The sequence below is a fragment of the Alosa pseudoharengus genome, unplaced genomic scaffold, assembly GCF_046254945.1.
Source record: "Alosa pseudoharengus isolate Yale_2024_CS ecotype anadromous, Long Island Sound unplaced genomic scaffold, YU_APseudo_1.1 YU_APseudo_1.1_scf_11, whole genome shotgun sequence".
In the NCBI taxonomy this organism is placed as follows: domain Eukaryota; kingdom Metazoa; phylum Chordata; class Actinopteri; order Clupeiformes; family Clupeidae; genus Alosa; species Alosa pseudoharengus.
In genome coordinates, this window is record NW_027468576.1 from 5,667,269 (window position 1) to 5,690,567 (window position 23,299).

The 23,299-nt window shown below is 41.0% G+C and overlaps 2 protein-coding genes across 4 annotated transcripts in view; both read left to right on the forward strand.

Annotated features, from left to right (window-relative positions):
* Window positions 1-10,787: 10,787 nt before the first annotated feature.
* On the forward strand, window positions 10,788-20,093 carry fam163ab (family with sequence similarity 163 member Ab). The gene is made up of 3 exons (XM_076275998.1): window positions 10,788-11,239; window positions 19,182-19,296; window positions 19,731-20,093. The coding sequence occupies exons 2-3, from the start codon at window positions 19,204-19,206 to the stop codon at window positions 20,091-20,093; spliced, it is 456 nt and encodes a 151-aa protein (XP_076132113.1). The 5' UTR covers window positions 10,788-11,239; window positions 19,182-19,203.
* A 1,860-nt stretch (window positions 20,094-21,953) lies between these two features.
* The window catches only part of rabgap1l (RAB GTPase activating protein 1-like), a 106,911-nt gene continuing 105,565 nt past the window's right edge, over window positions 21,954-23,299 (forward strand). For all 3 annotated transcript variants that reach the window (XM_076277809.1, XM_076277810.1, XM_076277811.1), the window contains exon 1: window positions 21,954-22,044. The gene's annotated coding sequence lies outside the window, so the exon portion shown is untranslated. The remainder of the gene's footprint in view (window positions 22,045-23,299) is intronic.

A 23,299-nucleotide genomic window follows, 5' to 3' on the forward strand; every position in this document is an offset into this window, starting at 1 on the left:
GTGCGATAATTCAAAATCCCCATGTTATTTTCCCATAGGAAAAATCACAAGATACGGCATCTCCTTTTATGGGCAAAGATAGCAGCTTTATTGTAGACGAACTTCACATTTAATCAGTAATAGTCAACCATCTCTCCAAGCACCACCCAGCAGTTTTTCGGGCTTCTCAGAAGTAGGCTAGTTTCCCCGTAGCCCTACAGGGGAGTTCCTGTGATCAGGAGGCACCTTGCTGCTACCCCCCCATTTCTGCATCTTGTTGAAAGAAATGCTCAAAATAGGTTTTACTCTCAAGACCGCCTAGACCATTGCAACTCTCTCCTCTATGGTTTACCTGACAAATCCATCCATTAACTACAACTAGTCCAGAACTCTGCTGCCTGCATCATTAGCTAGAGATAGATAGATACTTTATTGATCCCAAGGGGAAATATAAGGTCTCAGTAGCATACAGACATCACACACAACATGAACTTACAGCAGAAATGGTAAATATAAGTATAAACATATAACCAAACTCCACTATACAATAGAGACAGTAGAAGATAAGAAAAACTAACTAAACTAAATACTAAATATACTGTGTGCTTGAGGGTGATCAAGCATGAGACGCTTGCAGTGACAGGGCCGGGACTGGCCTGTAGTTCTGTGTGCATGGTGAGGTGCTCAAAAGAGTGAGTATCATGGTGAAGGTGCAAAAAGTAGTCCAACAGTAATCCAACAGTGCAAGAATAAGGTCTAGAGACCAGCATAAATAATATGGACAAATAAGAGAGTAAAGTATAATGTAGACAAGGTAATATAAAAAACTATGTCAGTGCAAGAATAGGTTGAGGTAATAGGGTTACAGCCATTCAGTATTGTAGCAGAAGCCATTGGTCATGTGTGCTAATATAGCATGAAAACAGTAGAACAGTAGTAAAAACATTAGGCTGTGCACAGTAGTAAAACAGTAGTAAAGCAGTAGTGGGTAGTCAGTACTCAAACATGGAGAGGGTGGAGAGGCAGACAGACTATGCAGAGAAGTCTATCTCTCCTCTTCCCTTTAGTGAAGCATTGAACAGTTCAATGGCCCTGGGGACAAATGACTTTCCCAGCCTTTCAGTTGTGCATGGCAGTGAGCGAAGTCTCCAGCTGATCAAGCTCTTTTGCTTTTTAATAGTGCTGTAGAGTGGATGACATTCATTGTCCAAGATGTTGATCAGTTTGTTCAGGGTCTTTTTGTCAGATGGCAACTCTGGCAACAACAGACTGGTAGAACATCCTGGGGAGCTTGCTGCACACATTGAAGGACTGCAGCCTCCTCAGGAAGTACAGCCTGCTCTGCCCTTTCTTGTAGAGTGCGTCAGTGTTGGCTGACCAGTCCAGTTTGTTGTCCAGGTGGAGACCCAGATACTTGTAGGTGCTTACCATCTCCACATTGACCTCATCAATGGAGACTGGTAGCAGAGCGGGCTTAGACCTGCAGAATCTCCTTGGTCTTTAAAGTGTTGAGTTGAAGGTGATTGAGTTTGCACCATTGCACAAAGTCCTCCACCAGGCTCCTGTACTCCTCTTGTTCGTCCCTGATACACCCCACAATTGCAGTATCGTCAGAAAACTTCTGCATGTGGCATGATTCGGTGTTGTAGCAGAAGTCAGATGTGTACAGGGTGAACAGGACTGGAGAGAGCACAGTTCCCTGTGGCGCTCCGGTGATGCTGATCACAGTGTCAGAGAGACAGTTCTTTAGTCTGACGAACTGTGGTCGCTCGGTCAGGTAATCTGTAATCCAGGTTACCAGGTGAGCGTCCACACCCATCTGCAAGAGCTTGTCTCCCAGTCTGAGGGGTTGGATGGTGTTAAAAGCACTTGAGAAATCAAAGAACATGATTCTCACAGCACAACCAGAACCCCCTCCATCAGTCACATAACACCTGTCCTGCAGCAACTTCATTGGCTCCCCTTCAAATACTGCATCATTTACAAGATCCTCCTCCTTACTTTCAAAGCTATCAACAATCTTGCCCCTCAGTATCTCACCGAGCTCCTCCATACCCACCCGTTCTCTCAGGTCCTCTTCCTCCACCCAGCTCATCCTCCCACCTGCTCGTTTGGTTACAGTGGGGTCTAGAGCTTTCAGTCGCTCAGCCCCCCACCTCTGGAACTCTCTGCCCCACTACATTCAACACTCCGCGTCATGGGCGGACTGGCCATCTGGCATACCGGGCATTTTCCTGGTGGGCCGACGCACCTTTTGGGCTGATAGAATAGGCTATAATTTAATAATTTTGGCCAACGATCGGCCCAAAGGTAGGACAATCAGCGGCCCATTGGTTACATTTCCATATTGACACTCGACTGATCCAATAACAGCTCACGTCAGGCCCCACCCCTCGCATTTTGGCTCAGAGCCAGGATTTTGTCAGCAACATGTTGAAGTTTGTTGAGTTTGAACGGGGATGTAAGCAAGCATACAGTGAGCAGGTGGTGGAGCCTAGTTGAGGCTACATGATAAGAACTCAGTGGTGGAGCAGGTTATGTGTGACATGCCATGCTGACGATGATGATTATGATGACTTATTAATTGTGATAATGTAATGGTAATGATAAGGCTGTGCTGTGATTATAATAACAAATAGCCCAACTTAAATGTTCTAAATGAATGATTTGCAAACCCCAGTGTCAAATCGATGTTAATTGTTGGTCAGATTGATCAGTTTCCGTCAGACGCCCAAAATTCAACATCGATGGCATGAGTGGTGGTTGGTCTCTCAAAGTAGAGCATCGAAAGGGTTCTATCTTGGGAGGGTTATCATGGTAAAGATGGGCTAAAAGACTGTAGACTGACAGAAATGTAGGCTACAAAACATCAAGTAATATTCATGCACAAGCCAACTAATATACAGTAACCTATACGATAGGCTACTGGAAGACATTAAAGATAATTAGTTAATGTAGCTATAATGTTCCAAAATGTACCAGCAATGTAGTATAGCCTACAGGAATAAAATATTTCCAGCAACAGCCCTGTTTATTTCGTGATGTTTCAGTTGTCCTACAGTGATTAACGTCTACGACAATCTAGGTAATTTATCTCTTTACACATAGGCTTCAGTAACTGTTTGGTGCTGCTGTCAGTTGAGCATTGTATAGTTTAAATGTAGCCTATTGAATAATTTGAAATGATACTGTACTTTGAATTCAAGCAGAAACTCTTTTTTAATAATTGCTTGTATAGCCTAGGCTACTTGAATATGGAGATCATGTGCTCCATGGCTACCTCTGATCAGTCAGAGTGATAGCCAATGAGGCCTACATCACTTTCAGTGCTCCATGACAGTTGAAAATATATGCATATTTAAGGGTAATGCAAAGATTTTGTATTTAATTAGGTGTGCCAGACCGATTTGAGGGCCGCTTGGGCCAAATATGCCAGGGCCGATTTTTGGTCCCAGTCCGCCCCTGCTCCCCTTACTCTCTTTCATTTTCATTTGCTTTGACTATAATGACCCCACCCTTTCTCTTGTTCTCTTTTAAAGTCTCGTGACGTTGGCTATTGCGTGTAGGTCAAAGTCCGCGGCACAGCGGTGTCCTCCATTTTTGTAAAATTGATTTTTATTTCTCTGGCTGTTGCAGTGGATATCAATGATTAATATGTATGCCCTCAGTAAAAAAAACAGCAAACAGAAAGGAAACAGTTACAAACAGTCACACACTTGGCTTCATAAGAGATTGCGCGTGCCCGCACGCACGCATGGACTTGCGATTGCGCTGACTACTGGACAGCGGTGAAATTAACGTGAGATCGCGTGACAGCGGTGGCCACGTCATCAAGCAGGATTCGAACCGGCAATGCTGGCTCAAATCTTCATGTGCTTTGCACAGCGACTCTCCATAGGGCTACGGAAGCGCTGCTTAACCTAGTGATCGTGTTATAGGCTATAGGCTACATTATTAGAGTCTCGTGACGCTGGGGCTATTGCGTGTAGGTCAGAGGTCCTCCTTTTCGTAAAAAAAATGTTTTATTTCTCTGGCTGTTGCAATTGATATCAATGATTAATATGAATGCCCTCAGTAAACAGCACACCAAACAGAAAGCAAACAGTTACAAACAGTCACGCACTTGGCTTCATAAGAGATCACGCGTGCCCGCACGCACGCATGGACTCGCGATTGCGCTGACTACTGAACAGCGGTAAAATTAACCGGAGATCGCGTGACAGCGGCGGCCACGTCATCAAGCAGGATTCGAACCGGCGATGCTGGCACAATTCTTCATGTGCATAGCGACGTGTTCTCCATAGGGCTACGGAAGCGCTGCTTAACCTAGTGCTCGTGTTATAGGCTATAGGCTACATTATTAGAGTCTCTTGACGCTGGGGCTATTGCGTGTAGGTCAGAGATCCTCCTTTTCATAAATTTTTTTTTTTTATTTCTCTGGCTGTTGCAATTGATATCAATGATTAATATGAATGCCCTCAGTAAAAAAGCACAGTAAACAGAAAGCAAACAGTTACAAACAGTCACGCACTTTCGCGTGGTGGCCTGCACTCGCTAACTCTGCTCTGTATTATATACATTATTAGAGGGCATGAAAATGCACTCTACTGTTATCCGATTTCTTCTTATTTTTCTTCTACGTATTTGTGCGTTTAATTCAGCTTCAACCGTTTGACGTAGAAACTTCGTTCAAACTGTGTTGCGTAGGTCTTACTTAGGTGACTTCAGCTATGTATTTTTCAACTTTGTAACATTTATACTTTTTGAACTATTAATTAAAAACTACTAAAAATGTCCCCTAGACTTAACATTGGTGATTATGACATCACAGTAGGGCACTTAGAATCCTATGCCAAGTGTTCCGGCCACCTCCAGCAACTGTCTGTCTCAAGCTTTAAGCATACAATCTGGCTCTATTAAGACTACAGATCCTGTTTAACTGCTTCCTCTGCCCACAACTGTTTCAAAATAAAAGTCTCCAATACAATAATTCCCTATTAAATAATTTGACCATTTAAACTATCCAACTATTTAACTTTTCAACTATTCCAACTGTCAGTTATCATCAACTATGCCTCTAGCCTACTATATTAAACCACCACCTACCTAGCAACCAATTTAGCAACCATTGAAATTAAGCATCTATGTCAGTTTCCATAGCAACCAACATGATTATACTAGCAAATCACTGTAGTAACTCCTTTATTTCTGATAGTAGCTACCATGGAAACCCTAGCAACAACCTAGAAACGACTTCAAGTACCCTAGCAACAGCCTAGCAACCACATTCACAGTTAAAACCTAGCAACCAACATTAACTTAGCAACCAGCATAGCAACCACCATAACTACTCTAGCAACAGTCAGTTGTCATCAACTTTGACTCCCGTAAACTGTTTCCTCTGCCCACAACTGTTTCAAAGTAAAACTCCTCTCTACAATAATTCCATTTTATATAATTTAACCATTTTAACTATCCAACTATTTAACTGTTCAGCCTTTCAAACTGTCAGTTGTCATCAACTAGGACTCCCGCCAACTGTTTCCTCTGCCCACAACTTCAACTTCAAAATAAGTCCTCAATACAATAATTTGCTATAAAATAATTTAACTATTTAAACTACTCAACTATTTAACTGTTCGGCAATTCCAACTGTAAGCTGTCATCAATTATGGCTCCCCACCAGCTTTTTTCTCTATCTGACCTCCATCTTTTTACTTAGATTATATTTTAGACAATATTCAACAATATTTCATTCAGCAGCCATTTTTGCATTTTCATGCACTCGTAATTCCCTGGAATTACATTTTCTAGTTGATAATGTTATTTGCATGTTGCATTAATTGCATGTTTTTCTGATTGCTTGTTTGATGGACTGAGTGTTTTATTGTTGATTTTGTAAGGTGACCTTGAGTGTTGAGAAAGGCACCCATAAATAAAATGCATTATTATTATTAGTAGTAGTAGTTATCTCCCACACTGTGTACTTTTTATCAAGCTTTTTTGACCTTGCAGTCACCTTCCTGTCATCTTCCCTTAGATCTGCTCAGCCTCCAGGAGGCATCGATCGCACTGGACTACAGAGGAGAGCTGGTCAATACCTGATCTCTGTCCAGCCACACCACACTCAGAATGGTCCTACGTACCCTTTTAGAAGACATTTTCATACTCAACCATTCTGTGTCCCTCTTGACTGATTCTGTATTTCTCTTTTTTCCCCATCAAAGAAAAATATGGAGTATTTGGGAACATGGTTTGGAATAAGTATGTTGGTTGGTTATGTATTGCCATAAAACCCTTTTTCCCTATCTCATTCACTCTTCCTCCACCTCTCTCTTTTGCATACGCTCACACACTTTTCACTACATATCCCGGTTTTCTTGTCTTTCATGTCAGACTCCCTGCTTTGTCTCCTAAAATATTCACGTCTTCTGAAGCCTTCCCTGTGGGTGAGTCACCACTGAAGTGCATGATACAGAAATGTTAAATGAGAGATGCAACATGACATTGGACACTGTGTATCCGCAGCCTGCCTGCACAGCTTGTATTTGGTGAAATTGCCTCTCTGACAGGGGTGCTGATTGAGGCCTGGCATATCCTCATATATTCACCACAGGCTCTCTGCCCTTGGCTCAGACTTATTAGGCCAATTAGAGCTCTAATGGGACCTTAACAAGCCCACACGCACGGACCCTTGAGGATGTCTGGTCATCTAGAAATGGTTCACATTGAAACCTGGTAATTGGAGCCAAAACAGAGAGGACATTACATGCTCATAATGATGTTGCTCATACACAAATACACACACATACTTTCACGTAGTTGTATGCACTAGTTGTAATCGGGATCACAACTACATCAGTTATAGGCTGCATTTGTCTTACATCAGGGCTGGTAGGGAATTCCATATGCAGAACATGTAGGTATGGACCATCTAGCATGATGAATAAGAGAAGTCATTTATGGTTTCCCTTCTCACAGAAGCAAATGCAGGCTATCCTTGTAATTGATAGTCAGAGGCTTGCTGTTTGCACAGAACATGCCAAATAGAAAAGAACACAAAAAACATTCTATCGATTCAAATTCAACACCAGCTGCTAAATATAAAGCACTGCTCTAGTTGGCTCAACTCTGCAAGAAAGAATGTTCATTACTCACTGTGACATGGCAGTAATGTGGAAGCAAAGTGTAGGGCAAGTATACCAATATTGGTTCCTTGAAGTTAGTCATATTAGTCATACATTGACATGATAATATTTACCATTGGCTTGGATATAATGTATGTTTATATTATGTCGGCATTGGGTTCATGTACTCATCTAAGGTTACATATGTGGTCCCCGCACATTATTCCTGTATGTCAACATATTTATAAAATAGTATCATGTATCAGAATTCATGATGGATTCTGAATTGTTGTGATTCAGCATTGCCTTTGGTAGCCATAAGTCTTGGTGTCCCTCCCCTAATTGAAAACATAGGCCTACTGGGTGCTTTGGTTTCCATTTTTCTTTTTATGTACTAAGTTCTCACATTGGATGTAGAAGAACATTTGAAGTAAAAAGGAAGCAACATCACCTAGCCTGGCATTCAGAAATTGAGTCTGGTAACACAGCGTTTGGATTTGATTCAACCGATACAGGGGGGGAGAATTTCTCTGAAATTGAGTAGACCTAACCTATCAGAGCAATGAAATATGTAAATCCTGAAGGGAGACAAATACCTTAATTGCTGTTTTCTGTTTGTCTTTTAAAGTTGATGTGCTGTCAATATCTTAACAGCGGAATTTAAACATCTCTCACTTCTCTATAGCGGCTGCCTTCTAGTTGTAAACAAATTCAATTAAAGCATACAGTACTCAGGTTGAGGTGGATGACTACATCACAGCCTGCCCAAACGATTTGATTGACCCGAACACATCTTGACCGGGCATATAGACCACTTCTCAATGGACTGACTTAAACTGAATTTCCCAAACTCAAATCTAGTAGACAGGGTCAATTTGGCCTGGGCTAAACATCACCTTGAATCATTCTCAATTAATGACATTACATGCAAAGTCCAGATGGAAGCCATAAGTCCACAGGAGAGAGATCTGGCCCAACCCAGGCAATCTTGAGGGGGGGTTTTCAGCTAAGATCCTATCTGAAAGCAAGGGGAATATACTGATGCTATTCTGAAAGCTTGTTGAACTTGCTACCAAGTGCAAAATGAATGGATCTGAGCACAGGCCAAATCCTGGATGAAATCCTGTCTCAGTCAGCAAGAGACCTATACTTAACCCTTAGAACCTAAGCTGTTTTTAGGGCATTTTCACTACCTTTATTCATAAGGATTTATTCATGTAAGTGCCACACACACATATTATATATCACATATTATATATTGTTTTTTTCAAGAGAGTCTAGGCTATCCAGATCTGCCATCATTTCATCTATTAGTACTAGCATTGATTTTATTTTGATTTTTAAAGAATTAAAATATAAAAAGCATATTATAAAAAAATCTTATATTTCGACATGTATCTCACCACAGCAAGCTCACAGCTCTACATGCATTTCATGTATGTGTAGGGCAGACTGTCCTGAATCGGGCAATATAATTGCCATGTTGGAGGGTTACTCTGAGGCTGAGCAATTTACAGAAATATGTGGTGTGTGATTTATGGAAATAAATGGCATTTTTTATTTAGTGATTAAAAATGACCTTTCTGCGCTCCATATCTGTGACACGAACTGATCTGACCTGACTTGACCCGAGGTTGCGTGTTAGCCTGCGTATGGTGTATGCACTATGGTATGATTCTCAACTTTTTACTGCATTGCCATGAACAAAGTAAAGGCAAAAAAGGTGTTTCTTTGTTGAACAAATTGGGATGCAATGTGAGCCTTGAATTGGATGCCATGCAGGAATTTGCTAGGATCTCAAAACCGGATTATGAACATGCTTTGCCATAGAGAAACACACGATAGCGTTGGATTATAAACATGCTTTGCCACAAGAACAGACAAAAACGTGGGGTAAGTCCAGCTATATGAAGTTATTATTTTGCCGTCACTTCGTCTGTTTTATAACCCAGTTATAGATGTACTTGGTATCAAATGATAGCTCTGAGTCTCCTCTTTCATCTGACATGCATGGCATATCTATCCGATCACGGGTCCGCGAGTAATTCAAACGAGAGTAATGGGTGTGCAGGTGAACGCAGAGAAGTATAGACTGTAAATATGATGCAATTTTATTTAATTTCATGATTTTTTTTTTATTTTCATACTTGATCGTACAGACAAGTGTGTAGTCTCTTTGGAAAGCCCCACTTCTGCTCTGTCATGCATTAAAGGTTTCATCTCGCTGCGATGAACATTTCTGGAGCAATGTAACAGAGAAGAAAGGGTGTGTTTTTGACGCACTTTGCGTCAATCGGGTTTTAATGGCCCAGCCAAGCTGCACAAGGAACATCGGCCATTGGAATGAACTTGCACAAGTTGAGGATCTAAAGAGAAGTTTTATGACTGTAATTTCTTGTAATAAAACGTGTATAGCAGATTTTGGTGTGTTAGGCTTAATGGAATTTCCAGTGGTCCTTGCTTGCATCATTTCTAGTAATCATGCACTTGTTAGTAATATGCTGATCATATAATCCTACATTATCTTATCTTATCTGAAGTGGAGACTTGTTTTCAATGTCAACATGGAGGGGAGGAAGTAATCCACAAGGTCTTGTACCACTTCACAAAATCTTTGCATTACCCTTAATGGGGCTGTCACTGGGATCAGATGTAGTAGAGTAACTCTGCAACTGAGACTGGGTAGATACAGATCTCATAAACAAAGCGTGCTGCTGCAGAGGAAATCACATTATCTTGCCTCTGACCAGAGCAGATCCCCAGACCATCAGGATGCAAAGTCGTTACCATGGAGACTGACTCCCACTACATCCCAGGTTGTCTTTGCTCCCCAAGGTGGGAAAGCAGCGCTGTATCATGAATGAACAATTCTGTGTCTGCATTCAAGAAAAGAAAGAAAAGTTTTATTATTGAGAAACAGCTTGCACTTTGAATAAGCTATGCTTTTGCTTTTGAGGCCTAAACTGTAAACTACAGACTATGTAAGAGTGGCTCAACCCCTTGACATGGATAAAAAGTTCAGCTGAAGTTCAAGTTCATTAGATTGACCTAGGGGGAAAGAGATGCTTCTCACATCGTATTTAAACGTGAAGCGCATGTAGTCTGGACTGAGACTCATGTCAAGATTTCTCCAGCAATCAATACTCAGTACTACTGTGAAGTATAGGCTACTACTGAAGGCAGTTGTTGCGTAATTTCATTGCTGTCCTCGGGGCGGTGCGCTTCTCCTCGGTAGCTCAGTACATGCTTGGTTTTAGCTGCTGCGCACCAGTCAAGCGAAGTTGTAGACCATGTTTTGGTCATAATCTCCAGTGACTGGTCCAGTTATCCTACATCTCGATTACATTTGGTGCAGGATACTTTCGGACAGACGCATCTACAGGCTTTAAAAATAAGCCATCTGATCGTGCAATTTGTTTTTACACTAATTGGTTTAAACGGCAAATGCTGAAAAGTCTTCGCATTTTTGTGTTTAAAATGGCTTTTAAAAGGGCTTGCCCGATGAACGCAAACAGCCTGTAGGCTTCACGTTTTCTTTTGGGCTCTTACGCACAGTTAACACGGTCACTTCATGTTCAATTCAGTCATCACTGCATCTGGGCAGCGGAGTGTTTGGTCCCAGTGGTTTCACCAGAGCATGCAAGAGATCTGATAGTTTTATATTTTTGAGTTTTCGTCAAAAAGTAATTACGGTGAATAGTGTTGGTCTTTCGGCGGTGAAAGAGCTACGGTACGTGCCGTCTGGGTCGCCTCTGTGGGTGTATACCATGACCTTTATTGAACATACTATCCATCACTGAGACTGTTGCGGTCCTCTTGGGGGACGTTTGGCGGAATCGACGGATGCGTACGGAGCCGCAATCTGCCCTGGTCCCTCTTCGCTTTTCTGTGGAAGGCAGACATTCATCTTTGTAGCCACTGAACTTCACTTAAACGCGAGGCAATATCTGAAGTTAAAAATGTAATACCCTTCATATTGTCCTGACGAGTAAGTTTTTTTTCCCTCCACGCGGGATGTGGAAACAATCGAAAAGGAGCGATCTCTGTGAAGGGTTTGAATGAGCTGACAGCGTTGGTTTCGGTGCGCCCAAACATTGCTCTGTTTCGTGAAGTAGACTAGACATTTGACAAAGGTATGTATGTTACGTTATAGGCTTATGCTTTTCTATTGTTCTGTACGACCCATATGTTCGCTGATTACCATGTCGATTTGTTTTCCTGTTTGTTGCTGACAGAGGGGTTGCATTGGACAAGATAGGCTTTAACAGTAGCCTAGGCTAAATGATTATACCTACCGAGGAATTGGAATCATAGCTACTATAGAAAAACTGAGGCGGCGTGATGGGGAAATTTTCAACTCAATTAAGGCCTAGGCTATACCTGAACGTGTGGTAAATTACTTGCTTGTTTATTTTCTTACAAATAGGAGCATACAAAGAGACATTCATTATAGGTTTGTCTGGTAGCCTATACTTTTTTTCATATGTCTGTCCAACAGCTTTGATGCGTGGCTATAGGCTACATTCCAAATCCCAGTGGAAATCCTTGTTGGTCTGCATGCTGTTGTGGTGAGCATTGTCCTTACACGTTTGGTAATGAGGACTGCTGCATTCGGCTTTCTTCACCGTATTCCCTTCCTCAGTGATGATTATGCTAAGTAATTCTGCTACGTTTGCTATACGGTGTTAAGTCACAGGTGTGCGAGTCAGTGTGTAGCCTATTTCTATGAAGCCATTCCACATCTGTCTGCTGCTGGGTTCTGTAGCATTTTGGCCTATTCAGCAATGGGCAGATGTAGCATAATAGGATATTATATTGAAAATGGATTGACCTAGGCCTAGCCTTCTATGCAGAATTATCTGGCTATAATTTAGAGAAACCAGGGCTTTAAAACATGTCATGTAAACATGGAATGTATTCCTACTATGAGGTTCTTTGTGGTTAAAGCAGGGGTTTGCCATCACACAGGAGAACACCAAAGCGTGCACCAAGGGATTCACTCTCAATCTGGCTTCCTTTTGATGTGGGGAAAAAGCAGAGCCTTTCTGTTCTTTGGAGGGACATGCTTTTTAATGATATTGAGTCAGTTCTGAAATCTCTCTTACCGTATTAAAAATACATATAGCACTTCAGGGAAGAGAACGGCTGTTTCACTGGGATGCTGTTGAGCAGCAAAGCATGTGTTTTTGTGCATCACAAGGACTTACCCATAGGCTGTTACTACAGGTCAAATACTATCTACTGTATATGACTATGGATATACCATTACCCCAATCTAGAATCTTGATGTTAATAATGCTTATGGAACGTTGATGTTTTCATTGACCACTTTCTTGGTGACCAAAATGATAATAGCGTTTAATTTTGAAGAAATTCTGCTCCAGAGGCCCTTTTATTTTTCAAGTCTTTCAGATGTCTGGTTGTGTGTCCATTTAAGTTTTCAAAACTTAGAAAAACTAAGATTTGTTTCTTTTCGGAGAGTATCTGAGTATGCTTCAGAGACACTATGGCGTAATTACTTAGAGTGGGTGTGTTCAATTGCCAAAAAAGAAAAAACAGCGTGCACATGCGTGAGTCACTGGCTGATGAGTTCAACTAATGAGCAAATGAGTATTGTTGAATGTACCAATTTGATCATCCTCGTTCAGGATGTAGACACAGTCCATAACCTGGATGAATTCTGTTCTGCTTCCTCCCAGAGAGTTACATAAAGTCTTCCTCTTCTTTTTTTTATCCTTCTTCTGCTAATGTCTCTGTGTGTGGCTCTGCGACAGCAGGGTATGTATCCTCAGGAAGAACATGCAGAGATGAGTGCTTTCTGAAGGGAGATGGGCGGTGGAAGGGAGAAAATCTCAGTGTGAATACCTGGCTGAAATTGCCCAGTGATGGAAAAATATTGTTGCAGGAATGACATTTGAATTATTAAGAGACCAGGGTTTAAAAGTTGCAGGCACCTCACTGTGATCTGAAGTGCAAAGTTAGAGACTGCTCCATGGCCAGATTAATGTGACCTAACAGGTGAAGCCTGACGATCCATGGGCTTTGTCTGAAGGAGCACCGACTACCTTTTCCCCCATCCAGGGGTTGGCTAGTGAATAATATTGTTGAAGAAATTGGGACAGTAGTCTTTCATCTCCTCGCCACTTTCTGGCCATAAGCTGAAATACAACATCTTACGGAAATATTTCAAAGTGAGATGTAATGAAACATCAAATTAAGCTTGTTATGAAATGTCATAGATAAGTGTGTGTGTGTGTGTGTGTGTGTGTGTGTGTGTGTGTGTGTGTGTGTGTGTGTGTGTGTGTGTGCGTACGTGTACGTGTGTGCGTCCATCCGTCCATGCGTAGTGGTTGTTGGTAATGCAGTGTATTCTTCAGCTACTGGCCTCAGGCTATGGAAGATGAGAGAAGAATCCTGATATATTGCCAGGGAGCTTGTGGGGAGGGGCCAGGCTGGACACAGACCTGAGCTACTGTAAGCTAGTCATCTTGTGCATTAGTATTCTAATGGATCTATACATCTTAACTCTTCTGGGTGTTTTTGTCTAACTACTAAGCAATGTGGAAAATGGCAACAGATGAACAAGTATGTAGCTGCCATCATGTCATAGGTCTAAAAGAGTTGTCATGGTTTTAGAACAAAAGTATTGCAAGTAGCTGTGTAGTGCAGTGCTTTATATAAGCTTCCTATCATTCATTACAGTTTTTTGGTGTGAGCTAATTGTCTGTGGTGCAGCAGAGTATGCTTTGTGATATCTGAATGATGTCAGCATTTAGTTGTTATCAGACTGGTTTCCTCACTGGTGTGAAAAACCTAACCTAGCCCTAAAAAGCTTTCTAGCTGCACATCTTCTGTGTCATCAGTCAACAGAATGGGGTGTGAGGGCAATAATGTATTCATATTCGGAAATAGCAGAAGCATCTGATATATATCCTCTGACTTTTTGGTGTTGTGTTCAAGTATTCCATCGGTTTGATTTGGCAGCATAACAGATGGTTTGAAGAAGAAATGGTTTGAACTCAACAAGATGTGGCTGCCAACTGTGGGATATACTGTATTCAGCTGTGGAATTGGGATTAAGGACTTCTCTTCCAGGAGAGACAATGAAATTAGATTGAGGTGCTATATGAAAGTACATTAGTGTATCATCAGTGTATTGTTAACTTCTACTTATTTCTACTTATTTAGTTCCTCATCCCCTATAACACCCTAAAGTTTAAGGTTTTAGGCTTTCTTGGATTCATGCCTTCCATTTGAGAAGGTGAGGTTTCACTACAGCAGGACATTGCTTCTCATATTGCAGGTTACATAATTATGTATCAGAAAAAAGTAAATGGTTCCATAATGTTTTTGATATGAAAACTGATTTCCTGAAATAGTCTGTAGAGTCAAACATTAGGAGTGCTGTGTGCAAGTCTCCAAAACAGGATTTACAGACTTACACACCCTTTTCACTTAGTGACATTTGAGTGGCATACAGAGTAAACGTTCTTAATTTGGGTCGTGTCTCCTTTATGGAGTTTGTGATGAAAAACATACATATAAATAATGGATGAACATTTCCCAAATGTAAAGACAGCTGTTACCCCTAACAGCATTAAACTAATTACATTAGTCCTGTGACTGTGAGTCCCATTGTGAATGGGATCTCATTTATTCTCATTCTCTTTTGAGTCAGTGTGCTTCATTGCTTCATATACATCTCTTACAATCAGTTGTATCCATAGCTGTGTACAGGAAGAGGTATTTGAGATCATGTGGATAAGTAGATTGGTAGTTTAGCAGTAGTGCCCAATTTTTACATATAGGACAATAACGATTAATAATATCTTAATACCTTCACCTTTAGTCAAAGTCCACCAATCTGTCAGCCACACTTACAGTTTTTGTATGTTTGTGGCCAATATTTTGAGGAGTATATGCCAAGGTGAAAAGGCATGCAGAAATACAGGCTAGTTAAAGAAACAATTACTGACCCCTCAGCCCTGTATAGCAATGTCAGACAGTGAAGGCGAATTCATGCCATCTGATCCTGATGTGGATCTTGATGATCAGGTACTGAAATATGATGACCCTGCCTAGGTTTTTATAAATCACATGCAGCTTGAAGTAAAGCAGACCACCTATAGTGTTAAAGGAACTGATAATGAATTATTTGGAGAGACAGATTATATCAAACCTCAGACAAATGAAGGACAGAGAGATACATGAAACAGAGAGAAAGATTCAGAGAGAAAGAAAGACAGAACTTGAGAGGGTGGAAGACAGTCGCCCTTTGCTCAAGCACATTGTCATTTCAGACCACAGACGGCCCTCTCCCCAGGGGCTGGTGCGTGTCCTGTTTAGGAGATTAATGTAGTGGCCTCCTCCCTGCTTTCCTATGGGATGCCATTTAGAAAAGCTTTCTATGACTGCCACTGTATAGTCCTCCATATATACCAGGCCATAAACCCTGTTTAGAACATCCTGTCCCCTTAAAGTATACAAACTCAGTTTGGCTCTGATGGACACTAACTCTGAACAGTAGCCTAACATGTCAGGTGAGATGCTATAATAACCAGTTTGAAGTTTGGAAAAAAAGGTGGACTTAGAGCTTTTAAATGTTTTTTTTAAAAATCATTTTTTATGAATTGTTATGGATCCACTCAACACTGAACGCTGTGGCACAAGTGGGTTCAGGTACCCACAGGGACCCAGGTCATTTCCCGATCCTGCCCCATCTGTCTCTCTTCCACTTGATTCCTGTCACTCTCTTCACTGTCCTATCTCAATAAAATGGCAAAAAGCCTGAAAATATACAGAAATCTACACAAAGCCTGAGGAAGCAGCCATGGGTCTTCAGATGCCTGGTATGTACTGACACGGACAGGCTAGCACTCTGCTTCCCTGCTTATGCAGGGATTACATTGTAGTGGTATGAGACTGGATGAGGACAGCCCTTCATCAGACCTTGATGTTTGCCAGTGAAGAAAGTAAAGCATTATTTTTAGAATTACTAGTGCTGTAATGTGACACAAATGTTTAATGTGGCATTGTGTCAATTCCAAGTAAAAATGTTAATGGGTGTCCTTTGGATCATTTTAATTTTCCTTCACAACATGGCGATCCTCCTTTGTCTCTTTATACCATTGCTACATTTCAGTAGTTTTATTACCACCATTAAAATCTGCATGGACTTGAGTTTGCAGAGGAAATGCAAACTGCAGATCCAACAAGCCTGGATGCCATGCAAACACAGAGGCAGAGCTGGGGGTAAAAGACAGACTCGAGGACAGATAAGGATGGACACCGAGAGCATGATGGGAGGTGGGGCTTGGAGAGGGTGAGAGATGAAGAAAAGACAGGAGGAATGGAAGCAGGGCCACATGCTGTGACAGGCCCTTGGCCTCCTGATGTTATAAGGAAACCCAGGATCCATCCCACCTATCGATCTGTAGATCTCCAGTACACAAAAGCATACAGTGTGTGTGCACATAGCAGGGCACATAGGCATGTCCTCTCACTCTCACAAGCTCTCACACTGATAGAAATTACATTTTTTTTATTTGACAGGATGCATGTTACAGTAATACAGGATTATAGATCACCATTATCAATGTTAGATAAAACATTTTGCTTTTGAAACAATTTTCAATTGTACAAACAGGACATGACACTCCACACACACACACACACACACACACACAAACAAGTAGGATATACTTTGGAGATTTACTTATCGGGCTTTCAGTAGAAAGAGGGGCACCATCCAAGAAATGCACTCTGTGTAGTTTTAAAAATTCATCCCTATCTTTGGGGGGTTGGAGCTGACCTTTCCACCACTTTGATTCACTCCGCATTATCTCTCCGATGAGTTAAGCCCAGTCTGTTCTGCAGCCTGGCAAGAGAGAAGAAGATGCGCACTCAGTTTCGTATTAACCCTCAAATTAAACAGCATGTCTATTCTCCCTGCAGCCACGTATCTTGTGGATATCCTTTTCAGATTAATTTGTGGCAGAGTGATTCAGCTAAAATACTGTTATACTGCATATGTATTTGTTAAGGTAACAGAAGGTATGGACAGTTCATTTGGTCATTCTACAGTTTAGAAACACTGAAAAAGTGTTCAGTCTTATCTGTGATTTTGGTAGAAATGCAAAAGGATTTAAACTAAACTGCACAGTTCTGTATTGTAGCTAATCTAGCACTGGCAGTGGGAAGAGGCTAATCCAGCATGCTATTCAGATAGTGTGAGTGAATTAGGTCTCAGAAGGGCCATCAGCTCTTCCAGAACGCATTATGGGAATGTGCCAAGCCACAACAATAGCATAGAGACATCAGCAATCACAGTGCAGTGCATCCATATGTCCATATTATCTACAGCCGGCATGTTTTCCCATGATGCAGTAATATACTGTGTATCCATATGCACTCATATAGCAGATGTGTTTTACTCGTATGACCTACAAAATACAGAAGAATGGATCCGTTTTTAACTGCATTCTTTACTGTGGCTGGTGTCATTCAGTATCGGCTTGTTTGTGAATCTCTTTTGTTTATAAGTTATGTCAATTTGTTTTTGGAATTTACACACACACACACACACATTACTCATACAGACAGATATGTTGAGCAAGCCCTCAAGAAAGACCAGCAAAATAAATGTGATTAGCAATTACGCTATTGCAGGTGGATGAACTGTGTGTGTGCGTGTATATGCTTGACAAAAGTTTTTTTTTACAAAATGTGTTTTTTATGTAGATTTATTATAGTTCCTTCTCCTTGCTGAGACATTTTGCACTGAGATTAAGTGTTAGAGTGACATGAGGGAGCACACTCTTTTAATACCAAGAACACTGTCTATACAGGCATTTATTGTCTACTACACTGATGTTTCTGGACATATGCTGTAACTCAGAATGCATTATAAGCAACCAGTGTTCCCCAACATCATACACTTACACATTTCGTCCAGACTGTTTCATGCATTTTTGCTTGTTCTTGGGCCTATAAATTGTGAACAAATGCATAAAACAAGTTAGATAGATAGATAGATACTTTATTGATCCCTAGGGGAAATTCAAGGTCACAGTAGCATACAGACAACATACACACACACATTCACTAACAGCAGAAAAAGTAATTAAAAGTATAACTAAGCAATAAGGACTGTAGAACATAAAGAATATACTAAATATACTAAAATACAAATTATACTAAAAAAAACTTAATCTAAATCAATTCTAAAAAACAGTATCCACATAGTGGGTGATTAATCAATCAGGTGCGCTTGCAATGACTGAAGCAGGGACTGAGCCTGTGGTCCTCTGTGCATAAGGTAAGGTAAGGTGCTCTTTGTGAATGAGTGTCATGGTGATGGTGCAAATGAGTAAGTCAAACAGTGCAACAGTGCAAGAATAAAGTCTATATATCTATATATAAATAACTATATTAAGAAAGGTATAAGTGTGGTCACAGTTCGGCTGTGGCATGGAGGGAGGGGTTGTGCATATGTGCTAATAAGTTTCATTATGCAGAGAACACAGTGATGAATATTTAGTTATTTTAGGACAAAACAACAAAAAGCACTGACTGAATCATTAAGCGATAATCTCATGTTATTCTCTGCCACATATTTCTGGCAAAAAATTCTACATGTTTGTCTTCATAATTATGCATTTTTTGATCTATAGCCCCATCTTGTGGATGCTACATGTTTCTCTACTGGATAGCTTGGATCAGCTCCATCCAAAACATGAAACGATTCGATTTTATGCTATTTTTTAATCTGTGCCCCAAGGCTCCCAATCTGTTTGGCTAAATATGTTTCATGAGAGAAGCATTGTCTCTTTTCTAATGGCAGAAATTTGTGTCAGAATAATTATTACCTTCCTGAGGCTTTTCCTCATCCTTTTTCAGAGGACTATGTGATTTTGTAATCTGTAAAGAAAATGTTGCTCCTGTTTCATTTGTTATTGCAACACAGTGAAATATCCATGTAGTGTGGACAATACTATTTACTCTAATGGTTTTCTTTTAAAGGAGGCCATTGATATTGCAATATGAATATTACAATTTGATTTCATTTATCTTCAGAGTTTGATGGAGATCTGGTCGGATGACAGCTGGAACTGTTGTCATAACTGGAGGAATTCTCGCAACGGTGATACTCTTGTGTATCATTGTCGTGCTCTGCTACTGTCGTCTCCAGGTGAGGGATGCTTGCCTGCCTGTTAATTGCTGACGGACATTGTAGGAATCTGATGTGTCACTGTCGTTGCACTGCTTGAGAATAAAAAGCAAACATGTAAAAGAGCTATTGGTAAATATTTCTGAGACAACCGCTATGTAGGCTTCATAGGCTATATCGCTGTAAGAAATGATTTACTGTATGTGACATTTAATATAGTGAATGAATGTATTTTGCTATGTTAAATACATTCCCCTAACCTCTTCCCCTTCTCAGGTGTCATGTCCTTCCGTCCCCAAAACCATTGTCCTTTTCATCTTCATCTCATTTCTCGCCTGCTCTCTCTTACTAACTCCCACCTGAACCTCACCTGAGTACTAATCTTGTCTCATTTGATTTTCTGCTTTCTGTTCTCTGTTCCCTACACCCACTTGTCCTCTTTCTCCCTCTGTTAGTATTACTGCTGTAAAAAGAATGAGTCCGAAGGTGATGCTGCCTCAGTCACCCCATCACAACATGCTTGCAATGAGTGCAGTGCTCCCGGGCTGGATGGAAGTGCCACCTCCCCTCTGTCTCTGTCCCCAGAGCCGGCACCCTCACGCAGCTACTGCCCCTCCTGCTCCCCCTACCGCTCACCTTTCTATGTCCGCTCCACAGAGGAGACGCACAACGGCGGCGAGCGCATCACCTACATGCCCACCCACTTTGAAAATCCCTCGCTGTCGCTGCCGCTTCCCAAGATGCATGGTGCCCCGCTGAGCTCTCGCAACGCATCGGACTTCTATACCAACAGGCGGCCAATCAGCACCGACGTCTGATTCCATGGTCCAGTCCTGGAGTGGTCCACCATGCCCTGCTGTGATTGTCCCATGTTCACCCCTCTGCAGACCTAACCTGACATCTCAGGGAAAACAGAGGACAGGGATGAAATAGATGAAGGGGGATATATATGAGAAGCCTGTAGCCACTGTGATACCCACACTCTTTTTCACTGGATCCAAATGCTACTACTTATAATACATAAACTCAGATAATCTGTTCTCTATGTTTCATTTCATAGTCCTTGTTGATGATAAACATTTGGGATCCTGCAGATAAAGCCAGCCTACATACAGTACAGGTTACATCCACTTCAGCTGCAGGGCCATTGGCTCTACGGAGTGTCTTAGGGTTGTAAATCAGCAGGCATTTCCTCTGTGGGCAGGTGTGGGCCTCCTACTCGGTTTTGAGGGCTATCTCAGTAACGGTTTCACCTGTACCCACTAGTTTGTTTTTTCCCCTCCATTTCAAACAGCCACTAAATAAATAAATGTCGTGTGTAATCAGTAAAACAACATAAACAGAAAATTTTTTTCTTTTTTACACACTGAAGAATGAGAAGAATGAGAACAATCAACATTTGTTTTAGTCTTCAAAGACTAGAGTGTAACTAAAAATATTTTCTCTATGCAAGTTTGATGTTTTACTTAAAACAAGAAAAGAAAGAGAAGCCAAACAATGCCGCCGTCAGTCGGGCAGTTTATTTTCTCCATGTAAGTTAGTAATGCACATATTACACAAGCAAAAAGCTGTAGAGAGACGTACAGAATTGTACTGTATTGTACTGAATGAGTTGTCTAGGTCTAATTGGCCTATGTGTTTTTGAAGTGGAGAGTCATATCAGCAGCATCCACTTTTGGGGAGCCACTTCACTCCCCAGGAGTGGCCAGTCTGTCCCTGCACCTCCAGCTGGATTTGATACTTTTCAAGTAGGAAGAGTTAATGCTGATAAAGGAATGATATATATTATCTGTGTTTATATTTGCCAAGGTTATTGCAAAACTGTGGATGTGTATTTACTATGAAATGCATTGAATGATTTCTATGTCTTTGTCAATTTACTTGGCTGACCTTTGATCCAGCCATAATATATTTTGCAGTGGACCTCAGAGGAACTGAGAAAGGATTGACAGCAGTGTGAACATATCTCTTTGTTGTTTAATATGTTAAAATGTAATGTCTGAACACCACATCTTGGTACTTATTTAAACTTGTGATGCACTTGAAATACATTTATAGATTTTTTTGTTGATAACACATCTTTGCTAATGATTTTATGACATCCTGAAGTAATACACATATTAAACAATATTGCTTGCCAGCTATAGAGGAATATTTTCCTGTAATGTCTTTCTAGTTTAAACTGAGTGATTTTAAAAGATGGATTGATTGAAACAGCAAGGCAAAAAAATAAAACAAACTTATTACATTTTCTGTTGCAATCTCATTAATCAAAATGTCACCTTCTGAGAAACACTTAATTCACTGCCAAGAATGAACAAGAATGACACCAGAATATAACTAAAAGTGGTCCAGTAGTTCTTAGACTGTTATAACACAAGATAATTGTCTTGTTTAACAGTGTAGGTCTAGGATATTTTCATGAAAAGCCCTGTCATCCTAGGCTACTCACTATAAGCCTATAGGTTAGGCCTATAGGTTAGGCCTACATCAAAAGTATCAGTGTCTAACCGGCACAAACATACTTATACTCACATATGTACACTCATGCTGGGTCCTGCAAGTTATTATATAATTCTACCCTCAAAATCAGTTCATCCAATTATCTTTGCAAGGCAGTCAGAATGAAGTGAAGGCGACAGAGGGTGACGTCACTACCTGCTGTAACGCAGGGCACGCTGAGGTTGCGGATGGAGGATGTGTCGGTGGCGCGCCTGCCAACAGTTCTCAGCTGACAGCTAGTCAACTCTGCGCCCAAACTCCGAGCAAGTAAGTTGTTTTTTTATCTGTCAGTGCATAAAACTAAACTTATTGCCGACAATTTCTGTAGAGGAAATCACTTGCTCTTGGCTTATTTTGCATTACATGTGTTTATATGGTACTCGTTAGCCAGTGTTAGCTTACGGTTTTGTTATAAGGAACATTTTTTTTTTTCATTTTGAGTTGCAGTAACGTTAACGTTAGCTAACTGGCTCTATGGCTAACGTGCTTAGCGACTTCGCCAATAATTTTGCCTGTAGTCAGCTAGAAGTGCTAGCTCTGCTAATGTAGCTAAGTAGCGTGAACGTTGCAAGCTAACACATGTTAATGTTACTTCCTGTCAGAAACGGACGCCTGACTGACAGCAGTTTACTTGACAGTTCTTACTTAACGTTGTACGGTTATATTTACGTGCTGTCCTGTCACTGTCCAAGGTGTCAGGAGCCAACGAAAGTTTTTGTTGTTATATTAAGTGCTTGGTGGTGAGATTGCTGTCCTACAAGCTGTTGAGTAAGCTAGCTAGTTAGCTAACCAGCTCTCCGTCCAGGTATGAGTATGAAAAATGTTAATCCTTATTGCAGTGGGATTTTCCTATAGATAAACATATCCCTTTACCCGTCACATTATTTACAAAGGGAAGATGTAAAGTGGGCTTGTCAGCTAAGTTATTGGTGTGATATTGGCTACAACCTGCGAAGAGAAATGGTTAGCTTAACGTTAGCTATTAAAACAGTTTGTTGTTAGATGACCAGGTAGCCAAAGAGTCAACGATGACGCGTTGTTTTAGCGATAACATGAATCTTTAAATGCCAGGTGTTACGGAGTTAAACCTTTTCAGATCCATGACACCCCTGTAAAATCGCTTCTTTGCCCTTAGGTACCCAGATAGCGAGCTAACTTGCTAACGTTGAATGTTGTGATTCTATCTGGGACCGTATGACCACAGTGTGTTATGAAGTTTTAAGTGTTGACACACCTTCATATTCTTTGTGTTGAGTGCATATTGGTTTAGTATTTACACTGTTGTCTAACCAGCCAGCCAAACGAACTGTCAAAGCCACAGTGACGGTATGTGATGAACGTCCATTAGACAAATCTTGTCAGACTGGTCTCTTTAACATTTTGGACGCCCTTTTATCACGTGCTTTACTAACAGTGCAGTGCAGAAGAATAATATCTGTGTCTAGTCATTCAGACAGGTATCGCAGTCTAAGCCTACATTATTACACGTCCTGTTGAGACTAGTATGTTGACATTATATTTA

Excerpts from the sequence above, each read along its gene's own strand:
- fam163ab (XM_076275998.1), top strand. The coding sequence starts at position 19,204 with ATGACAGCTGGAACTGTTGTCATAACTGGAGGAATTCTCGCAACGGTG. Across the intron at positions 19,297-19,730 it reads TCTGCTACTGTCGTCTCCAG|TATTACTGCTGTAAAAAGAA; the intron begins GTGAGGGATGCT and ends TCCCTCTGTTAG.